Source organism: Mesoplodon bidens (assembly GCF_964165515.1).
Source record: "Mesoplodon bidens genome assembly, chromosome: 10".
Taxonomy (NCBI): domain Eukaryota; kingdom Metazoa; phylum Chordata; class Mammalia; order Artiodactyla; family Ziphiidae; genus Mesoplodon; species Mesoplodon bidens.
Window position 1 is genome coordinate 67,062,173 of NC_138172.1, and position 23,878 is coordinate 67,086,050.

A 23,878-nucleotide genomic window follows, 5' to 3' on the forward strand; every position below is an offset into this window, starting at 1 on the left:
TCTTTAAAAAACTAAGAATAGAATTACCATATGACCCAGCAATCCCACTACTGGGCATATACCCAGAGAAAACCGTAATTCAAAAAGACACATGCACCCCACTGCTCATTGCAGCACTATTTACAATTGCCAGGTCATGGAAGCAACCTAAATGCCCATCGACAGACAAACGGATAAAGAAGATGTGGTACATATATACACTGGAATATTACTCAGCCATAAAAAGGAACGAAATTGAGTCATTTGTAGAGACGTGGATGGACCTAGAGACTGTCATGGAGTGAAGTAAGTCAGAAAGAGAAAAACAAATACCGTGTATTAACGCATGTATGTGGAACCTAGAAAAATGGTACAGATGATCCGGCTTGCAGGGCAGAAATAGAGATAGAGACACAGATGTAGAGAACAAACGTATGGACACCAAGGGGGGAAAGTGGTGGCGGGGTGGTGGTGGTGGGATGATTTGGGAGGTTGGGATTGACATATATACACGAATGTGTATAAAATGGATAACTAATAAGGACCTGCCGTATAAAAAAATAAAATAAAGTCCAAGCTGTCGTCATGTCTACTGCATGGCTTTAATGGTTTGTCAGAATGCCAGGCCTCTTGATTCCAGGCTGCATGAGAAATGGGATCCTTGCATAGAACCACAGGCTAACTTGGTCATCCTGTATGGAAAAAGTCCAGTGGTGATTAAGTGCTTGTCCCAATTACATAGCTTCAGTCAGATAGTATCTTTCACTTGGTGAACAGAAGAAAAAACCCTGGCCTACCTTAGTAATTTTACTAAGGTGATTTATTAGTAAATTAGTATTAGTAAATTAGTATTTACTAATACTACTAAATAACTGTTACTAATAGTAATTTATTTAGTAAATTACTATTTACTCTAGTAATTTTGATCACCTACCTACCAGTTGATTGTCCAAATTATCCATACTTGTTCCTCTGACAGAAGTGTCCCGAAGGCTTGCCTGGTATATTGTTTTACATGAAAACCTTAATAAACATTAACTAATTGAAGACATTTCTTTCCCTACCAACTGAAAACTTAAAGGTTAGACTTTCTGGCACAGGATCGAATTCAGCATCTAGAATAATTCGTCAGACAAGCGCAAGAGTAAAAAAGTCCAAATGATCCTTATTCTTGCTCTTTAAGGGTCAGAGTGGTAGATTTCAAACTTACAGAAAAGTTTAAGAACTGCACAAAGAACACTTACATACCCTTTAATCAGAATCACCCATCACCTTTTGTTACCTGTTAGCATTTCACCTCATGTGCTTTATCATTTGTGCTTGTGCTCTCTCTCTCTCTCTCTCTCTCTCTCTCTCTCTCTCTCTCTCTCTCTCTCCCTCTCCCTCCCTCCCTCCATATATATACATTCTTTTTTATTCTGAACCATTTGAGAGTAACCCTTTACCATAAATATTTAAGTGTGTATTTCCTAACAATAAGTATATTCTCTTATACAACTGTGGTTTAGTTATCAACCTTGATTCAATAATTTAATCTACCAACGATGTTTCATTTTTGCCCACTGATCCAACATTGTCCTTGTATTTTTTTCACCTTTCCTGTAGAGAATCCTCTCTGCGATCATGTACTTTAATTTTTTGTCACATCTCCTTAGTCTCCTTTTAATCTAGAACAATTCCTCAGCCTCTCTTTTGTCTTTTATGATACTGATGATTTCACCAGCGTTTGTTTAATAGGATGTTCCTCATTTCTCATTTTGGGTTTGCCTGATGTTTCCTCATGATTACAGTTTGGTACATGTCCTCAGTTGCATCCCTAGAATATCACATCTGTAGGCAGGCACACAGGCATCCGCCCCTCATTGGTAACAGTAATTTTGATCACCTACCAGGTGATTGTCCAAATTCTCCATACTTGTTCCTTCTGAATAAGTATCTTTCCCTGGCTGCCAATTAAGAAAAGCCCATAAGGGGACTTCCCTGGTGGTCCAGTGGCTAAGATTCCGAGCTCCCGTTGCAGGCGGTGCGGGTTCAATCCCTGGTCGGGGAACTAAGATCCCACGTGCTGTGTGGCACAGACAAAAAATAAAGGCAAACTGGTTTCACATCCTTGAAAAAGAAAAGCCCATAAGATGACTTACGTCTTCATATGATGATGCGACATTGAACTCAGCACAGGAGGCCGAGATCTCAAAGCCCTTTGTAAGTACTTAGCTTTCACAATGACCCTGAGAAACAGGTCTCTTAATCCTTCCCCCCTCCTCTTTGCCTGTACATCACATCCTAGTACTTTCTGGGGATGCTTGTTGAAAGAATATCGAAGTAAAAAGTAGGACAAAGAATTTTACCTCTACACTCATGCTATATGTTCCCCCTCTTCATCCCTTTTATCTCTCAGGGCTCTGCTAGAGAGAGAAGCATGTGAGGAGGACAAAAAGAATAACAATAGAGCCTAGAGTGGCAGTAAGACATTACTAATTGCCTACCCCAGTATCTCTTAGTATCTTTATTAAGAGAATGCCTAATTTTTATCAGTATGCATGACCATCGGCAGTGGGTCATAGCTCATTTCCCACAGCTTGTAACTAGGTGAGCCCATATGGCAGGAGGGAACATGCCTTTTTTTCCTGCCCTTTCTCTTTTCTGTTGACAGGAACGTGGATATGATGTTTGCTTGAAATGCAAGCGACATCTTGGACCATGAATTGGCAACTAAGGATGGTGTTAGCAAGAGAGAAGGAGCATAGGTCCCTAAAGATTGAAGAGCTGCCATGTACTTCTACCTTAAGCTTCTTTTACCTGGAAGAGAAGTAAACATCTTTTTTATTAAGGTCACACATTATCTTGAGTTTTCCGTTACGTGCAGCTGAACCTACCTGGCTGATAAAAGAGATACTCCAGGAGGAAAGTAATATATATATATATATATATATATATATATATATATATTTTTTTTTTTTTTTTTTTTTTTGCGTTATGTGGGCCTCTCACTGTTGTGGCCTCTCCCGTTGCGGAGCACAGGCTCCGGACGCACAGGCCCAGCGGCCATGGCTCACGGGCCCAGCCGCTCCGCGGCATGTGGGATCTTCCCAGACCGGGGCACGAACCCGTGTCCCCTGCATCGGCAGGCGGACTCCCAACCACTGCGCCACCAGGGAAGCCCTATATATATTTTTAAAAATAAATTTATGTATTTATTTTTTGTTTCTGGCTGCGTTGGGTCTTCATTGCCTCGCGCAGGCTTTCTCTAGTTGTAGTGAGTAGGGGCTACTCTTCTTTGCAGTGCACAGGCTTCTCATTGGGTGGCTTTTCTTTTTGTGGAGCATGGGCTCTAGGCGTGCTGGCCTCAGTAGTTGTGGCTCGCGGGCTTTAGAGCACAGGCTCAGTAGTTGTGGCACACAGGCTCAGTTGCTCCGTGGCATGTGGGATCTTCCTGGACCAGGGCTTGAACCCGTGTCCCCTGCATTGGCAGGCAGATTCTTAACCACTGCACTACCAGGGAAGTTCCCCTCGTTGTTTTTAAGTCATAACTACCACAAACTAGAAAACTGCTCTCAAGAATCCTTACAGACAGCAATACCATCTCTTTGCTACTCAACCCCCTTGCTCTTGAGTCTTCTATAAAACTACCTTTCCTTGTTTGCATAGTCTTATCTTTTTTTTTTTTTTGCGGTACGCGGGCCTCTCACTGTTGTGGCCTCTCCCGTTGCGGAGCACAGGCTCTGGATGCGCAGGCTCAGCGGCCATGGCTCACGGGCCCAGCCGCTCCGTGGCATGAGGGACCTTCCCGGACCAGGGCACGAACCTGTGTCCCCTGCATCAGCAGGCGGACTCTCGACTTCTGCGCCACCAGGGAAGCCCTGCATAGTCTTATCTTTCTTTGGGCATTGTGTATGTCCTCTTTTGTTCCATACAAAGCACAGTATGTACAAATGAATGTTTCATCATGATTTTTTTTTGGCTGCACTGCACGGCTTATGGGATCTCAGTTTCCTGATCAGGGATTGAACCTGGGCCATGGCAGTGAAAGCGCCGAATCTGAACCACTAGACCACCAGGGAAGTCCCTAATCATGAATTTAGAGATATGGCTGTCCTACCAAGCAGGTGAGCGAAGCTACTGGGTCTGAAATAAAGTGATCACCTAGGTGTTTTAAAAATATATGGATTGTGGAATATGACTCAGCAATAAAAAAGAATGAACTGTTGATACAACAGTTTGGATGGATCTCAAGGGCAGTATGCTGAGTGAAAAAAGCCAGTCTGAAAAGGTCACCTACTGCATGATTCCATCTATATAAATGACACAGTTATTGAGATGAAGAAGAAATTAGTAGTTGCCAAGGGTTAGGAATGGTGTTGGGGTTAGGGGGGAGCAGGGAATGACTGTAAAGGGGTAGCATGAGGGAGATCTTTGTGGTGATGAAATAGTTCTGTATCTTTATTGTGGTAGTGGTTACACAGGTCTACACACATAATGAATGACAGAATTATACACACACACACCCCAATATCAGTTTCCTGGGTTTTATATTGTACTGTAGTTGCGTAAGATATAACCATTGCAGGAAAGTGAGTGAAGGGCACATGGGGCTTCTCTGTATTATCTTAACAACTTCCTGTGAATCTATAATTATTTTGAAATAAGTTTTTTAAAATGTATGAACTTCTGCTTCCAGAAAGATGGAATAGTTGTACATTTCTCTATTCTTATTACTAAAATCCTGGACATTATATTAAAAAACAAGCAAAAGAAACACTGAAAGGTGGAGAGAAGAAGGCAGAACTGCTAGGGAACCTGGGACCCAAGGAACAACACAGTGAGCTGTCTGGATTTTCTTTTTGCCTCAAAGGTGCCAGACTTGGAGCCGAAGAAGCTGGTAACCAAGAAACTCCAATGGGCAACAGACAAAAAAACTCCCCAAGAAAAGCCTGCTCCCTATAGCCAGAGGACCAGAAAAGAGGCAGCTTAGCAAGACAGAAAACTTTTAGATGGTAACCACTCTACTCCAGCCAAACAGCATAGAAAAAAACTTACCCTACCGCAACCCATGCCACAAAGGGCAAGTGGGGAGCTTACACTTCCACCCTTGTGAGGCTATAATGAAGTGCCCCAAATTCCTGCCAGGGTGGTATCAGAGAAGAGCTGGGATTATCATTCTTATCTGGCAGTTACAAGGCATTGCCCCCTCTTGACTGATATAGTTTCAGAAGATGCTTAGTCAGGACTTTAAGGACTTTCAACAATGCCCAGTGGTGATGAGGCTGCACATACCCCCATGCCAGTGGAGGCCTTGTGGGGAGCAGTAACAACACTCTGTCACTGTCAGCTGGAAAAGTATTAGCTGTGGCCTACTGGAAAGCCAGAACTTTCACTTTAGCCCAGCAGTAATGGGGAGCTCTTCCCTTGGGTGTCCAAGGAGGCTAATTGGGCAATCCTATCTCCACCTGATAGTAACAGGAGGGCACCTCCCCACTTATCCTGCCAGGCCATTGCAAGAAAAAGTCAGCAAAACAGAAGGTTTAAATAAGATCCAGAGTCTCAGAACATAATATGAAAATATCCAGGTTTCAATTTAAAGTCACTTATCATACCAAGAGCAAGGAAGATCTCAAACTGAATTTTAAAATGCAATCAATACATGTCAACACCAAGATGACAGAGATGCTAGAATTATTTGACAAAGATTTTAGAGCAGACATTATAAAAATGCTCCAATGAGCAATTAAGAACATGCTCAAAGCAAAGGAAGAGATAGAAAATCTCAGCAAAGGGGACTTCCCTGGTGGTCCAGTGGTTAAGACTGCGCATTCCCAATGTAGGGGGCCCGGGTTCGATCCCTGGTCAAGGAACTAGATCCCACATGCTGCAACTAAGAGTTCGCATGCTGCAACTAAAAAAAGATCCTGTATGCCACAAGGAGGATCCTGCATGCTGCAACTAAGACCCAGTGCAGCCAAATAAATAAATAAATATTAAAAAAAAATCTCAGCAAAGAAGTAGAAGGCAAAAAGAAGAACCAGGGCTTCCCTGGTGGCGCAGTGGTTGAGAGTCCGCCTGCCGATGCAGGAGACATGGGTTCGTGCCCTGGTCCGCAAAGATCCCACATGCTGCGGAGCGGCTGGGCCCGTGAGCCATGGCTACTGAGCCTGCGCATCCGGAGCCTGTGCTCTGCAATGGGAGGAGCCACAACAGTGAGAAGCCCGTGTACCAAAAAAAAAAAAAAAAAAAGAACCAAATGGAAATTTTGGAACCCCCAAATAAGTAAAAAAATTCAGTGGATGGGCTCAACAGCAAACAATCAGGAACAGGAAATTATCAGAGAACTTGATAAAACAATAAAAATACCCAATCTGAACAACAGAAAATAGACTTACAAAAAAAAAAAATGAACTGAGCTGTAGGGACCCGTGGGTCCCTGAATATGTAATATTCATATTGTCAGAGTTCCAGGAGAGGAAAAAAGGGAAGAGCCAAGAAAAGTACTGGAACAAATAATGGTTGAAAACTTTCCAAAGGTTTGCAGTGGATGGAGTGAATCTCAACCAGGATAACTCAAAGAAATCTACACCAAGACACAGTCAAACTTCTGAAAACTAAAAACAAAAAATTTGAAAACACAGAGAAAAATGATACCTTACTTTTGAGGGAAAATAATTTGAAGGACAGCAGTTTCTCATCAGAAACCATGGATACCAGAAGGAAGTGGCAAACAGTTTTCGAGTGCTGAAAGAGAAGACCTATCAGTCCAGAATTTTATATCCAGTGAAAATAGTGTTTCAGGAATGAATGGGAAATAAGCATGTTCTCCAATGAAGCACAGCTAAGGGAATTTGTTGCCAGCAGATATACCCTAGAGGAAGGGCTAAAAAGTTCTCTAAACAGAAAGGAAACAATAAATGAATGAATCTCATAACATCAGGAAGGAAGGCTATGGTAAGCAAAAATATGGTTAAGTACAGTAGACTATACTTTTCCTGAGTTTTCTAAATTACGTTTGATGGTTGATGCAAAAATCACAACACTGATTAATGCAGCTCTAAACATATGTGGAGGAGATATTTAAGACAGTTATACCTCCAGGAGAAAAAAGGAACATAAAGGGAGGTAAGGTTTCTATACTTCATTATGTCTGGTAAATGGCAATACCAGTAGACTGTGATAAGGTTTGTATAAATAATGTAATACCTAGACAAACAAAAGCCGTACAACTAAAAGCTATACACTCAAAAACACTATAGATTCCTTATTTCAAAACTTACTACAAGCCCATGAGCCACAACTACTGAGGCTGCGTGCCACAACTTCTGAAGCCTGTGTGCCTAGAGCCCGTGCTCCGCAACAAGAGAAGTCACCACAATGAGAAGGCCGCGCACCACAGCGAAGTGTAGCCTCCACTCGCTGTGTAACGTGAGAAAGCCTGCTCGCAGTAACAAAGACCCAACGCAGCCAAAAATAAATAAAATAAATTTATTAAAAAAACCCCAAAAACTTACTACGAAGCTACACTAATCAAGACACTGTGTTACTGGCATAAGATTAGACATATAGATGAATGTAATAGAATTAAGAGTTCAGAAATAAACCCTTATATTGGCAATTGCTTTTCTATTATTATTATTATTATTATTTTACTTCCAGTTTTGAAATATAATTGACATACAGCACTGTATAAGTTTTAGGTGTACAGTATAATGATTTGACTTACATACATTATGAAATGATGACCACAATAAGTATAGTGAAGAGCCATCCTTTCATAAACATACAAATTTGAAGAAATAGAAAAAATTTTTTTTCCTTGTGATGAGAACTCTTAGGATTTACTTTGTTAATAACTTTAATATAAAACATGCAGCAATGTTAATTATATTTATCATGTTGTACATTATATGCATAGTACTTACTTATCTTATAACAAATTTGTACCTTTGACTGCCTTCATCCAATTCCCCATTCCCCCCGCAACCCCCCACCTCTGGTAACCACAAGTCTGATCTCTTTTTCTATGAGTTTGTTAGTTTTTGAAGTATAATTGACCTACAACCTATGTCAGTTCCTGGTACATGGCAACTGATTTTCACCAAGATAATTCAATAGGGAAAGAATATTCTTTTCAATGAATGATGCTAAGACAACTAGATATCCACATGCAAAATAATGAAATTGTTTCCCTTCATCACACCATATACAAAAATTAGCTCAAAATGGATCATTTCAAGTAAATGTAAGAGCTAAAACTATACAACTTTTAGATGAAAACGTACATGTAAATCTTCATGACTTTGGATTATGCAATGATTTCTTAGACACAACATGAAAAACAGCAATAAAAGAAATGATATCAAAATTAAAAATTTTTGTGCTTCAAAGTTTACAGTCAGGAAAATGAAAAGACAATGGGAGAAAATTTTTGAAATAATATATATAATTATATATATAATATATAATATAATATATAATATAATATTATATATAATTATATATAATATATATTATATAATTATATATAATATATAATATATATTATATACAATAATAATATATAATATATATTATATATATAATTATATAATAGATATAATTATATATAATATAATAATATATATAATATATATAATATATTATATATTATATATATGTAATATATCTGATAAGGGACTTGTATCTAGAGTACAAAAAGAACTATTGCAACTTGATAATAAAAAGACAGCCCAATTTAAAAATGGACAAGGGGGGCTTCCCTGGTGGTGCAGTGTTTAGGAATCCACCTGCCAATTCAGGGGACACTGGTTTGAGCCCTGGTCCGGGAAGATCCCACATGCCGTGGAGCAAGTGAGCCTGTGTGCCACAACTGCTGAGCCTGTGCTCTAGAGTTCACGAGCCACAACTACTGAAGCCTGCACACCTAGAGCCCACGCTCCGCAACAAGAGAAGCCTGCGCACTGCAATGAAGAGTAGCCCCCACTCTCCACAACTAGAGAAAGCCCTTGCATGGCACCAAAGACCCAACACAGCAAAAAATAAATGAAAAAAAAAAAAAGGACAAAGGATCTGAATAGACATTTCTCCAAAGAAGATTTACAAATGACCTATAAGCAAATGAAAAGACATTCCACATTATTAGCCATCAAGGAAATATACACAAATTCTTAACCCGATATTGACAAGTAGAATTCATCAATATATAAAAGTAATTATACACCATGTTTTTTTTTTTTCCTTTTTTGCGGTACGCGGGTCTCTCACTGTTGTGGCCTCTCCCGTTGCGGAGCACAGGCTCCGGACGCGCAGGCTCAGTGGCCATGGCTCACGGGCCTAGCCAGTCCGCGGCACGCGGGATCCTCCTGGACCGGGGCACAAACCTGTGTCCCCTGCATCAGCAGGCGGACTCTCAACCACTGCGCCACCAGGGAAGCCCTATACACCATGTTTAAATGAGGTTTACTCTAGGGATGCAGGCTGGTTCAGTATTTGAAAAGTCAAACAATGTAATCCATCATGTTAACAGGCTAAAAAAAATTACATAACATTAAGTGCAGAAAAAGCCTTTGAAAAAAATTAAACATTTATTCTTTTAAAAAATTAATTAGGGCTTCCCTGGTGGCGCAGTGGTTGGGAGTCCGCCTGCCGATGCAGGGGACACGGGTTCGTGCCCCGGTCTGGGAAGATCCCACATGCCGCGGAGCGGCTGGGCCCGTGAGCCATGGCCGCTGAGCCTGAGCGTCCGGAGCCTGTGCTCCGCAACGGGAGAGGCCACAACAGTGAGAGGCCCGTGTACCGCAAAAAAAAAAAAAAAAAAAAAAAAAAAAAATTAATTAATTAATTTATTGGCTGCGTGTGGGCTTTCTCTAGTTGCAGTGAGCGGGGGCTACTCTTTGTTGTGGTGTGCAGGCTTCTCATTGTAGTGGCTTCTCTTTGTTGTGAACACAGGCTGTAGGCACACGGGCTGCAGTAGTTGTGGCATGCGGGCTCAGTAGTTGTGGCTCTCAGGCTCTAGAGTGCAGGATGAGTAGTTGTGGCACATGGGCTTAGTTGCTCCACGGCATGTGGGATCTTCCCTGACCAGAGCTCAAACCCATGTCCCCTGCATTGGCAGGCAATTTCTTAACCACTGTGCCACCAGGGAAGTCCCTATTCTTTTTTTAAAAATCACATCCTTTATTTATTTGTTTTTAAGTATTTATTTATTTATTTGGCTGTGCCGGGTCTTAGTTGCTGCGTGCAGGATCTTTAGTTGTTGCATGCAAACTCTTAGTTGCAGCATGTGGGATCTAGTTCCCTGACCAGGGATCGAACCCAGGCCCCCTGCATTGGAAGCATGGAGCCTTAGTCACTGGACCATTGGGGAAGTCCTTAAACATTTATTCTTGATAAAAACTCTCAGAAAAAATAGGAATAGAGGAGAACTTCATTAAGTTGAAAATAGCACCTACAAAAAAATCTACAGTTAACGTTATACTTAATGGTGAAAGACTGAATGAATGCTTTCCCCCTAAGGTTGGGAACAAAGAAAGGATGTCTGCTCTCACCAGTACTATTAAACAAAGTTCCAGGAGTGGTAGTCCACTCTATAAGGCAAGAAAAGGAAATAAAAGGGATTCATATCAGGAAGAAATATTCTGTACACTGAATGTATCAATGTCAATATCTTGGTTGTGATATTGTACTAAAGTTTTGCAAGATGTTACCATTGGGGGGAACTGGATAAAGGGTACAGGGATCCCTGTATTATTTCTTACTTTAACTGAATGTTAATCTACAATAATTTCAAAATGAAATGTTTAACCTTAAAAAAAAAAACAGATCGGCCCCAAATCCCTTTTGTTTTTATGTGCTTTGCATTCTTAGCATTGCAGGGAAAGTACGATACTACTGGTGAGAGTATGAACTCTCCTATTCCGTGGTCCTTAGAGGGGCCATATTTTTTTTAGAGCATGAGTTTTTGCTTTCAATAAAAATATCTCATTCATCAGGCATGATGAATCATCTAACAAGGATGCTGAGTCTCTGAGCTTGAGGCAAGTTTTGTTTTACATAGCTAATGTCAGATATCCAGTCACCTGCTGGGGTGCTCTAGGAAAAGGAGCAAGAAATGCAAGAAATTGCCCTGAGGCCCCAGCAGGTGACAGCCGAATTGGGAAGGAGCTATTATGGTCAATAATCCTGGCAAGAAATCTCTTCTTCCGTGGGGTCTATTGGTCCCTGGTATGTATTCTGGTGAGAAGTGGGCAGAGGAACAAATAATGATAGATTATGCAGTCTTGATGGAGGAAAATGGATAGTAGAGAACCCAGGCTGAGGATGATTTGTTCCCTTTTAAAAACATAATTTGGGGGCTTCCCTGGTGGCGCAGTGGTTAAGAATCCACCTGCCCATGCCAGGGACACGGGTTGGAGCCCGGGTCCGGGAAGATCCCATGTGCTGCGGAGCAACTAAGTCTGTGCGCCACAGCTACTGAGCCTGCACTCTAGAGCCCGCGTGCCACAACTACTGAAGCCTGCACACCACAACTACTGAAGCCCGCGCACCTAGAACCCGTGCTCTGCAACAAGAGAAGCTACCGCAATGAGAAGCCCGCGCACCGCAACGAAGAGTAGCCCCCGCTCGCCGCAACTAGAGAAAGCCCGCGCGCAGCAACGAAGACCCAATGCAGCCAAAAATAAATAAATAAAACGAAATAAATTAAAACAAAACAAAAACATAATTTGGGAAAGGGGTAACAGTTGTTTAGTGGAAGGGAATTGAATGGCCGAGGGACAAGGAAGGGGGGAGGCTTATCTTGATTTTTCTATTATGTTCATGTATTACCTATTTACAAGAATGAATAAACTTAAAATTAACCGGTGGCCAGATTTCCTATGAGCCTGTCTCGGAGAGTATTTTGCTCAGGTTTTTGCTTGAAGGTTTAAGTCCAGAAAACTGCCACCTTTCTACCTTTGCCTGAATCTACAGGTGTCCCTGGCATATGGGTTACACTTTTAAGTGTATGGACTGAGTGGAAGTAGCACTGGACTGAGAGCAAGAACACTTGGGTTCTAGTCTTTTGTCTCACTATGTAGCTGTGACCTTCAGTAAGCTCTTTCAACTATTTCCCCTGGGCTTCAGTTTCCTTATTTTTAAACAAAGTTAATCTCTAAAGCCCTTGGTCATTTAAAGTTACTGCCTCATTTTCTGCTGCCCCCAGCATTTGAGAGTGGGTGCCTCTGCAGTACATCTCATATGTGTTGAGTAAACATATATCCATTGGTTAACCAGGTAAAGGCTAAGAGGGGCACATAGAGGATGGCGAGGCGCCCCCCTCTCACTCTTCAGCACAAAGCAGCAGAGCGCAGTGGTTCTATGGGCCTGTGAGGTCCTTGAGACTACTTTTCACTCCCCAGCCCGATTCCTGCAGTACAGTTAGCTGGTGCTCAACAAATGAGTTAACGTGTGAGGGAAATGAATGAGAAGCGGACCAGGAGGTGTGCAATTACCTAGCTAATTCCTGCAAAAAATTACAGACACGCCGCCTTTCCCTGATGCTTCAAGGAGACTGCCGGGGTGTGAACCTCCTGTAGTTCAGAGGCGAAGTTCTTCAGATCCCCCTCGGCTTCAGACAGCGGGCGGGGCTGAGGGGAGAGAGCGAGCTCAGCGCTCGCCCGCCCCGCCCCACGCCGCGCGCGCCCCCGCCGCCGCCGCGCGCCCCTCCCACACCGCGCGCCCCGGGCTGCCGCGAGCCAGGCTGGAGGCGCGCGATCTTCTTGTCGCCGCGCGGGTGGGTGGGATCGTGGCGGAGCTCTGGGCGCCGGGGCAGGGGCGCGAGGGTGCCATGGCGGCAGCTGTGGCGGCGGCGTCCGGTCCCCGCGCCGCGGCGAGGTGAGGGGCCGCCTCTTCTCGGGGGCTGAGGAGAACACAGCTGCCCGCCTGCCTTCCACGCGGGCCGCGGCTCCGGCATGGCCGGGCTCATTAAGAAGCAGATCCTGAAGCACCTGTCCCGGTGAGAGCGCCAGCGCCGGCCCCAGCGGTCCCGGGCCCTTCCTCGCCCCCTTCGACCCTCCTCCCTGGCGCCGTGCTCCTGGCCGGCCTCCCTCTCCTCAGCCCGGGCCGGGACTCGGCGGCGATCCCCGCCTCAACTCGAGCCGGACGTCCGCCTCCCCGCTCCGGTGGCCCCAAACGTTGTCACCACTCTGCTCTTCCCTGGCCCTGGGCCCTCCGGGACCCGGCTCCCCTGCCCTTGCGCGGGTGCCCAGGCTCTCCTCCCCAGCCTAACAGCCCCCAGGCCCTCCCGACCCCAAGGGTCTCCTGACCGGCTGCGCGCACCCTCATTTCCCACACCGCCGGGCAGGTCACCCCGTCCTCCCTTGCATGCCCCCTGGGCCCTCTGCCCGTCACTCGTGGACCCCGCGGTTTCCATCCTTTCCTGCCCGCCCCGCTATGTTTCCTCTCGGCTGAGGACCCGCTGCCCCTCCCTCGGGGCCATCTGCCCGCCTCTTGACCCGCCCACCACCGCCACCCCGGCTTTCCTCTTCCTAGTTCTGCTCCGAGCTAGATCCTTCTTCCCCGGCCCCTTCTAAATAACCCTGTCACCCAGTCCCGCGTAACCCATATTCCGTTCAGATTCCCAACCCCGACACTGGTTTCTCCTTCCGAGAAGCACCCAGCTCCTCCTCTTCATCGTCTGGCTGACCCTGTTGCATCACCCTTGAAAAACCTAATCCTTGCACCCAGGGCCGTTCCTCTGATCTCCTTTCTCCTTCCTTTGCTTCTCTTTTCCTTACATAGACTAAATGGAGAAGGGCCATGAGAGTTGGGCATAAAGTTTCAACAACCTTCCCTTTAAGATGTGGAGGTTTTTTGACAGCCTGTGAAAATAGCTAACGACGCCCACTTCTACTTTGCAGTCATTTATTAAGCAATGTGATGTCCCTCAAGTCATTTGGACCCGAGCCAGGTGACAGGCAAAACAATTCAGTTTTAATTGGGTGACTGCTGACCCCTGATTACGATTGCAGGTTGTCAGAACTGGTGTCCACAAAAATTGGAAGCTAGCCTTTCAGTTTTCACTCCTTATTCCAAGCGGGGCTTGGTGATACCTTAATACCTTTAGACAGCCGTTGTCTGTCACGTGGAGAGTGATCCAGTCCTTGGCTCCACAGTGGTCAGTGGTTTTCAGGAGGTGCGAGTAGGGGGAGAAGCCAGTCAACATGGGACCCCAGACCTTGCACTCATGTATCTTTCCTGGTCTTCTCATTGCCTTGGTGAGTGGTGTGTGAGACACTATTGCTGTCACTGCATCTCCTTTTCTGGCAGAAACTGGCCAATTTACTGTTACTTTGATTTTAGACTTTAATTAGTCATTAGATTCAGATACATCTTTTGATTAATCACCACACCATGTTTTTAAAAGTAAAAGTAGATTGGAGGCTGGAGTGGGAAAGTGCCTTTGGACCCTTTACTTGGTTAATTCCCTAGTATATTGTTTTTCAGGTAACATTCATTTGGGTGTTCCATAAATTTGGTTGTTCTGTGTAAAGACTTATGTGTAGGACTAATGATTGTGAAATGAGACAGAAAATTTAACTAAAGGAAAACCATTAATTTGAGTGAACACAGAATCAGAGAATTTTAAAGTTTAGAGATGACCTTACCTAACATAGCACTGTGTTTAGAAGCCCAGGCTCTTCTGGTTTCTTTATTATTTTTTTTAAAAGTCTTTATTGAATTTGTTACAATATTGCTTCTATTTTATGTTTTGGTTCTTTGGCCCCAGGTATGGGGGATCCTAGCTTCCCCACCAGGGATCGAACCCGCACCCCTGCACTGGAAGGTGAAATCTTAACCACAGGACCGCCAGGGAAGTCCTTTTGGTTTACTTTCTTTAACTGTAAAATGAGGATAATAATAGTATCTAACTCAAAGGGTTATTGTGAGGGTTATATGAGTTAATACACAAGGGCTCGGTGCAGTGCCTAGCACATAGTAAGTGCTCAATAAAACATGAGATATGGCTATTTTGGGGGCCACAACTTGTGTGACAATTTGATATAAGCCATAGACTTCTCCTGAAAAATCCACATACACAAACAAGTAATTTTTTATATAAGTTCCCCGGGGGGAGGGGGAGGGTTAAGAACCCCTTAAAGCACATGCCTTAACCCCATAAGGCATCTTGAGTGAATTCCCTGAATAATCCTTGACTAGTTCAACCTCTCATTTTATGGCTGAGGAAAGTAAAGCCTAGGAGGATAAATAACTTGCCTAAGTTGCAGTGGAAGGTAAGGTAGAGAAATAGAGGGAGTTCCCTGGAGGTCCAGTGGTCACGACTCAGCGCTTTCACTGTCAAGGGCCCGGTTCAATCCCTAGTCCGGGAACTAGGATCCCACAAGCCCCATGGCCCGGCCAAAAAAAAAGGTAGAGAAATAGAACCCAGCTTTCTAATTCTGGTATACTTTCCCCATAGGATACTCATATTCTGTGCACCCTCTATGAAGATAGAGTTTTTAAAGAAAAATTTTAATAGTATTGCTGACACATTCAGTGAATCCTTGTGAACAAAGTATCTCTTTTAGATGAATTAGGAATAGGTATGACACACATTGGAAGAAATTTCTTGTTTCCTCAGGGTTGTGTGTTTGACTGAGGAGGTGGGGGGAGAAGGTTATTCAGGGCTGCAATTTCAGGGCTCCTGGAAAAGTGCTAGGACATGGGTCTGATTGGGGGAAAGGTCAAGCTCCTGAGGCCCTTCTGTTGGTTTAACTCGGAAAAGCTGCCTTAATCACATGTGACATTTGTGTCTTTGTATGGTCTCTACTACACGTACAGAGGCCGGCCTGCCTGGAGGGGAACTATAGCTTCTGTGTCTTGCCAAACCTGATGGGGAAGGAGAGAGAAGAGAAGGGATACTGGATTACTATATTAAGTAAATATTTATAGGTGTTTAATAATTACTTGTTGATGATGACAGTGCCGCTTGACCTGGAAGAGTGTCCTATAGCAGGAAGGATATCCCAGTGACTCGCATATTATTTTTAATTTTGGTCATGAAGTTTCAGGTACTAAAGTTTCTTGTTGGGATGCATCCTACTTGTTAGTAGAGTATTTTGGTAAACAAGATTTGAAGGAGGTGATGTTCAAGATACTTTTGTTAAGTGTCTTCTCTAGGCCAAGCACTGATCTGGGCACTGGGGATTCAGGAGAAAAGAAGTATAAATCTCTTCTAAGGCCTTCAACCTATGGTTTGGATGACTGCTGTTTAATACAAATAGCTTCAATGTACAGTATTCATTTAAATAAACCCAGGAGGAGACCTTTACTTAGAAACAAAAGTAATCATTTAAAAAATATCCAAAATTGATTTTTCACCGAATTAGATTATTCTTGTTTTAGAACACCTTAGCTAAGACTTTTTTTTTTTTTTTTCTTTTTGCGGTATGCGGGCCTCTCACTGTTGTGGCCTCTCCCGTTGCGGACCACAGGCTCCGGATGCGCAGGCCCAGCGGCCATGGCTCACGGGCCCAGCCGCTCCGCGGCATATGGGATCCTCCCAGACCGGGGCACGAACCCGTATCCCCTGCATCAGCAGGCGGACTCTCAACCACTGCACCACCAGGGAGGCCCTAGCTAAGACATTTTGTTATACAAGTAAGAAGAAATATGATAGATTGTAAAGTGAGTCAAGGGACTATGGCTCAGGAAAAGAGCTTTTCACCTTCTAGCTCTGCCACTTAATGAACAGGGCAGCCTTTCTGAGCCTTAGTTTTCTTATCTGTAAAGGATGAGAATAAGGAAGAATACTACATGCTTTGCAGAATTTTTTGAGAATTGGGGATAAAGTATTTATTATAGTGCCTGGCATGGAAGTAGCATTTAATAAAGAGTAGCTATTATTGCATGGCCAGAGAATACATTCCATGGTATGGGTGACAGCAACTAATCCAACTGGCTCTTTTAGAAACCCATCAGAAGTATGAATTATTTACTCAGAATGGCTGTGGGAAATGTGACCCCGAGTGACAAAGACATGGCTGATAGACATGATAGATATTTTAAAAAACATAAGCATTAGGTGAAATTCAGAGGCATAGAAGATTTCAGAGTCCTTTCAGAGAATAAGAGAGCCTGACTGTGAGCTCAGCCCTCTCCGTTTCTGATCAGTGTCTCCACTCGTTTATACTCATCATCCTGGAGAGATCACTGGGCCAGCCTCTGGTGGACTGCTGGGAGCTGCAGGCTCGGAGAGGCTTACCCTGCTTGCCCAGGGTCTGTTTAGGTGAAGGCTTCTAGGCCTAGTCTCAGCTTCCAGATCACGCCCCTTTATACTAGACTTTACTTATTGTCATCTTCATTTCCCAAATAATTATTTTGTGCATTTTCTGGCAATAGTGCAATCATATATGTATTTGTTTCCTTCCTCATCTTGTTGTGTTGCTTCAGAATAAGTGCTTTTGTTTACTCAGCAAATATTTAATAGTAACAGCCAACTGTGCGAATAAGCATTTTACAAGTCTTATGATGATTTAATCCTCAGACTAACCCTGTGAAGGAGACATTAGGCCCATTTTATTGATGAAGAAATGAGGCACAGAGAAGTTAAATAACTTGCCCCAAATCATAACTAGTAAGTGATGGAACTGAGATTCTAACGCAGTCACTCCCATTCCAGAGCCGGGCTCCTTTTTTTTTAATGCCTATTAATCATCTGTTTTATTTTATTTATTTTTTAAAATTTTATTATTTATTTTTGGTTGCTTTGGGTCTTCATTGCTGTGTGCGGGCTTTCTGTAGTTGCAGTGAGTGGGGGCTACTCTTTGTTGCAGTGCATGGGTTTCTCATTGCAGTGGCTTCTCTTGTTGCAGAGCATGGGCTCTAGGCAAGCGGGCTTCAGAAGTTGCAGCACACGGGCTCAGTAGTTGCAGCACACGGGCTCAGTAGTTGTGGAGTGCAGGCTCTAGAGTGCAGGCTCAGTAGTTGTGGCGCATGGATTAGTTGCTCTTCTGCATGTGGGACCTTCCTGGACCAGGGATCAAACCCATGTCCCCTGCATTGGCAGGCGGATTCTTAACCACTGCACCACCAGGGAAGTCCCCAGAGCCGGGCTCCTTAATCACTCTGCTGCTCTAATGCTTCTCATCTACTAAACATACTCTTGCCACCAGCACCCATGTGAAGGAAGAGAATATTATCAGCACCAAGAAGCACCCTTGTGTCTCCTCCCATCATTACCTCTACCAAAGGGTAGCCACTGTCCTGATTTCTAACAGCAAAGATTAGTTTTGTCTTTTTTTTGTAATTTACATAAATGGAATCACAGAATGTATGCTTTCATGTCTGGCTTCTTTAGTTCAACATTATTTTTGTGAGGTTAATCTCTGTTGTATCAATTTGTAGATTTTTCATTTTCATTGCTGTCTAGTATTCTATTATGTGAATATACCTAAATGCATTTATACATTTTACTATTGATGGACATTTGGATAGTTCCCCAGTTTAGGGCTATGCTGAATAGTGCTGTTAGGAACATTCTAGTACATGTCCTTTGGTGAACAAATGTATACATATTGGTTGGGGATATACCTAAGAGTGGAATTTCTGGGTTGTGGGATATGTATATGTTAAATTTTAATAGACATTGCCAAACAGTTTTCCAAAGTGGCTGTACCAATTTTCACTTCTTCCACCAGAAATGTATGAGAGTTCTGGTTGCTCTATATCCTGGCCAACACTTGGTATTTTTTATCTTTTTCATTTTAGTCATTCTGATGCGTATGTTTTGAAAATTTCTTTACTTCATCTGTGGTAAACCAGATGGCCACTTTATTTTTGCCTCTGTTTAATTTTCAAATTCTGATTTATTTGTAGATTTGAGTCACAAGCAAATGTCAGAACCTTGAAAACAGATCTTTTTGGAGAAATGTTCAAATTGGGAGGTTCAATGAAAATAATTAGGGTAATTTGTAACCATTAACCCAGAACATTTCTTGCTTGGAATGGATGTGATGCTTTGCTCCCTGTCAAAATAACGGTCATGTACCTTGAGAGAAAGGAGGGGCCATTCTTTAGGCATTTGAGTTTTTGTTAAATATTTGGTCTTCAGACTACCCTGGATATTAAATAATTTCATTCTGTTCTATAAGCTTAGTCCCCCACTGGCATAGTCTTTTATCTTTACTAAAGAAACTAAAATTTGAATTTCATAGTTGTTTTTTTTTTTTTTTTTGCGGTATGCGGGCCTCTCCCGTTGCGGAGCACAGGCTCCGGGCGCGCAGGCTCAGCGGCCATGGCTCACGGGCCCAGCCGCTCCGCAGCACGTGAGATCTTCCCAGACCGGGGCACGAACCGGCGTCCCCTGCATCGGCAGGCGGACTCTCAACCACTGCGCCACCAGGGAAGCCCTGAATTTCATAGTTTTTGTATTAGAGTCTTTACAACTTTCCAAGGATGATTCCCTTTTATCATAAAGTGGTTGTCTTGTGTCTTAAAAAGTAGCATTTATAAGCAATAAAAATTTCAAAGCAGTACTGTCATATGTATCTGATGTACAAAGCTTAATGTATGATTCACAAATAATGAAATTAGCTACTTTGAAAAATTAATTGAGAGGCATGTCATAGTAGTAGAAAGAACCAGGACTTTGGATTCTAAAAGGTGGCTGTACATTCTGACTCTGCTACTTGTAAACTGGTGTTCAGAAGTCTTTTTGCTTCTTGAAGCTTCAGTTTTCTCATCTGTAAAATGGGGGATAATAACGCACTCTGTTGTTTTGAGGATTAGAAATAATGTATAAAAGTGCCTGGTACTGAAAAAGTATTCAATGAACAGTGACTACTACTTATCTTATTAAAGTTGCTCAAGAGAGATCACTAACAGTGCCTAACTTACCCAAATGTCTTAATTCTTTAGATATTTAAGAATTATGTTTCTTAATATTTTAATATGGAGAGGTAGAGATGAATGCTCTGTATCACTGCTTAAGGAGAGAAGGAAACAAGGGCTGGTCCCATTTATCATTTTTTTCTTATCAAGGCACACTACAAGGTAAATTTTGACCTCAGCATAGGTGAAATACTTGAAATGTAATACTGGGTTGGGTCCTTAGAAGATTTAATTATCCAAAGTTTAAGAAGATAGCACAATCATATACTGTATTCTCACAGAGGAAAAAAAAAATTAGAGGTCATTTAGTTACCCTCACCTAATATAAAGCCTGGCTGAATAGTAATCTGTTAAGTATGGCGTTAATTGCTGAAAAAAAAAGATTCTTTTTATCACAGCTTAATTCTCTACAACCACTGGAGTGTGACCTCCATATGGCAGGGATTATGTCCTTTGGCTACTTTGAAAACCAGAGAGTTTAAGATGTTTTGAGTGGGTTAAGTGGGTTCAGGAGAAGGTATGTAGAATGGGGGTGCATAGTTACAACTCACAGAACCATAGACCGGAGCAGGAGTGGGGGTGGGAGAGCAGAAGGGCAAGGGAATCCAATTCACCCAGTGTCATTAAGGGACCTTTTATCTTTGCATGATGAAGCAAGTGCTACTGGTGCTGATTATAGATGCTAAAGAACATTTCCCAATATTTATAAGCAGTGGAATCAATCAATCAATCAATATCTGTAGTAAATGGAAAAACTAAGGTGTAAAAATAATTCACATTAGCAAGTTAGGTAAAGGGTTTGTAGTTTGTACCTTCTTGCCACAAAAATAAGGACTAGATGTATTATAAATTATTTGTTGATTGATGTTGTTTTATTTGCCCACAGCAATGATCATTTTACATGTATACTCAGTCTTTATAGTGCCTTGGAGATATGTATATCTATATCTATATCTATATCTATCTTGGATGTCAGCCCATCATTTAAAGAATGAGAACACTGATGGTGAGAGGTCAGTGTATTTAAGTCTCTGACTTATGGAAGTGTTATGTTCTCAAAATTTATTTCTAAGTTTGAAATTTGGAGTGTGGGGTCCAGTAGTAGAAATAGTGTTGTAAATGTTGAATAGGTTCCCACTTAGCCCACAAAAGCAATAGTGTGTTAATTATATATAATATAAGCTCACTAGATGGAGATCTGGGTCTTGATTGTTAGGGAACCATTTGAAGAAGGCGGGGAGATGAAGAAGAAGAAGAAAACGTTTTCCTTTCCCATTCCTTGGAGTAAGATGTTTTAGATCATTGAGATCATTGTATCTTAGCAAGGACTTTTTTTTTGGTTGTGATTGAGGAGGGTGACCAGCATTTAATGAGTGGGCTGGAGATGCTGACGTCATGCAGTATGCAGAATCATTTTACACAAAGAAGGATTGTCCTTTGTCTTTTTAAAAATTAATTATTTATTTACTTTTGGTTGCACCAAGTGGCTTACAGGATCTCAGTTCCCTGACCAGGGATTGAACTTGGGCCACGGCAGTGAAAGCCCGGAATCCTAACCATTAGGCCACTAGGGAACTCCCTGTCCTTTGTCCTTTTTGACTTCTTAATGTTTGTTAGATGTTTACAGAGGTGAATTACCTGTTTAGATTATATAAGCCTACTTACATGTAAACACAAAGTACTGCACAGATTTTTTTTTTTTTTTTTTTTTTTGGCCGCTCTGCGCAGCTTGTGGGATCTTTGTTCCCTGACCAGGAATTGAACCCATGCCCCCTGCAGTGGAAGCACGGAGTCCTAACCACTGGACCACCAGGGAATTCCCTGCATAGCTTTGAACTAGAGTGAATGTTCCAGGACTGCAGCTACCATGGGGGAAGATTGTTCTGAACATTATTTTAGAAAATGTTGTCAGTCTTGGCAATACCACTCGTAGAGTTGAGTCTGTTAGGGCTGAGAACCACTGAGTTAGTCTGGAATCTGAAACAGCTCAAGTTTGCGCTTGATATACTCGCTCTTCTCTCCTTTATGTCTCTTTCCCACCTCCTAAGTCCCCCCTTCTCATGCACCCATTGCCCCGGTTCTACCCTCAGTCCTCTGCTACCATATCCCCTACCCTCAGGCCTATATGCTCTGCTCCCCTTACTTTCTCACCAAAATTCCCAGTTCATTAGGGTATATGATTTCACCCAGCTCAAGGGGAGGAATAGAGAACATATTTGGGAGCAGGAATGCTATTCTAACTAGACCAACTCGAATTCGTAGTATGTCCTACAGGGTCAGCTCCCCTAAGCTACTCTTACGTTCATAGCTCCTCAATCCACAGATACTCTGGAAGCTCCAAGTTTGTTTTTTATTTTCCAAAAGTGGTTTTTGTTGCAGTGGCAGTGAGGATGGGGCAGGGGTCTGGGCAGCAGGGGTCTGGGCAGTGGTATATATGAGTCAATTGAAAGTTGGGGAGTTCTGAAATGTAGACAATCCAGATAGGGATGGCTAAGTTCATTCAAGCTGACTTCCTCGCGCCATCTGGTGTAGTGCTTTCCCAGGCAGAGCTGAAAATATGCGTTTTCCTTTTCTAAGAGAAATCTGTTTTTCTTTCTTCTCTCTGTATGTCTCTTTTTTTGAAATCTGTGTTTTTTAACCTGAGCGAAAGAAGGGGCTGCAGTGTTCAGGAACTCACTTCATTTGAGGAAATGGCTTGACAGAGGTAGAAAACGGTTCTATTTCTAATAATATAGGAGTTTCTTATATTGACCTAACCCTCCCTCATGTAACAATTATGAACTCTGGGTAGTATGTAAAAAGCAACAACTGGAAGACTTTGGAAAGTGACCAAATGAGGCAGAAACTGACAGGGAACTTGAAAGATGGGAACTGCACTGGGTAAGAGTCTCACTTATATAGCTTTTTGCCTGAGGACACTCCCCAGTTTGCATGGTGGGTGATGGCTAGCACTCAAGCAAAAGTCTGCAGTCTTACTAGCTTGGGGAGTCAGAGAGTAGAGTTCAGGGCTATAAGAGGGGCTGGAAAATGAGGGAATAAATCTCAGAAAGAAGGGAGCAGGCTTCCCTGGTGGCACAGTGGTTAAGAATCCGCCTGCCAGTGCAGGAGACATGGGTTCAATCCCTGGTCCGGGAAGATACCACATGCTGCGGAGCAACTAAGCCTGTGTGCCACAACTACTGAGGCTGTGCTCCAGAGTCTGTGAGCCACAACTACTGAACCCATGCACCACAACTACTGAAGCCCACGTGCCCTAGAGCCTGTGAGTCACAACTACTGAGCCCACGTGCTGCAACTACTGAAGTCGCATGCCTAGAGCCCATGCTCTGCAACAAGAGAAGCCACCGCAATGATAAGCCTGTGCACTGCAATGAAGAGTAGCCCCCACTCGCTGCAACTAGAGAAAGCCCGCGTGCAGCAACGAAGACCCAGTGCAGCCAAAAAGAAAAGAAAAGAATAAAGAGATTTGCAATTATAAAAAAAAAGAAGGGAGCAACAGAAGGGGAAGCCCTAAAATCTGCTTTAATCCTTGACATGCATGGGGGAAGACTCCATGGAGCCTGGAAAGGCAATGGTTGAAAGCTGAAAGAATTGAGCTGAGATTCAGCTTCTGTCCACCACAGGGAAGACAGAGTTTGGAGTATGAATCTAGCTGAGTTAATTGCCCAACAGAACAAAATTCTTCAAAGGAAGATTGACAGAATCCAGAATCTCAATAATGTCCAGTATACAATAATAAATGACTACATGTGTAATAAAGGAAAATGTGACTCATTGTCCAGAGAATGGCAGTCAGTAGAAATGACCACAAGATGACTCAGATGTTGGAATTATCAGACAAAGACTTTAAAGCAAACTTGGTAGTAGTAAATAAACTTGGTAGTAATAAATATCAGACAAGGACTTTAAAGCAGACTTGATAACAAATGGAGAATGTGAGCAGAGAAATGGAAAGTATAAAAAGAACCAAATATAAAATCTAGAACTTAAAAGTACAGTGTCTGAAATGAAATATTTAGTGGACTTGCTCAACAGCAGATTGGAG

General features: G+C 42.8%; 1 protein-coding gene across 2 annotated transcripts in view; it reads left to right on the forward strand.

The window, feature by feature from the left end:
• Positions 1-12,690: 12,690 nt before the first annotated feature.
• The window catches only part of BLTP3A (bridge-like lipid transfer protein family member 3A), a 54,941-nt gene continuing 43,753 nt past the window's right edge, over positions 12,691-23,878 (forward strand). For both annotated transcript variants that reach the window (XM_081245306.1, XM_081245307.1), the window contains exon 1: positions 12,691-12,958. In XM_081245306.1, the coding sequence (XP_081101432.1) occupies positions 12,915-12,958 (44 nt within the window). In that variant the 5' untranslated portion in view covers positions 12,691-12,914. The remainder of the gene's footprint in view (positions 12,959-23,878) is intronic.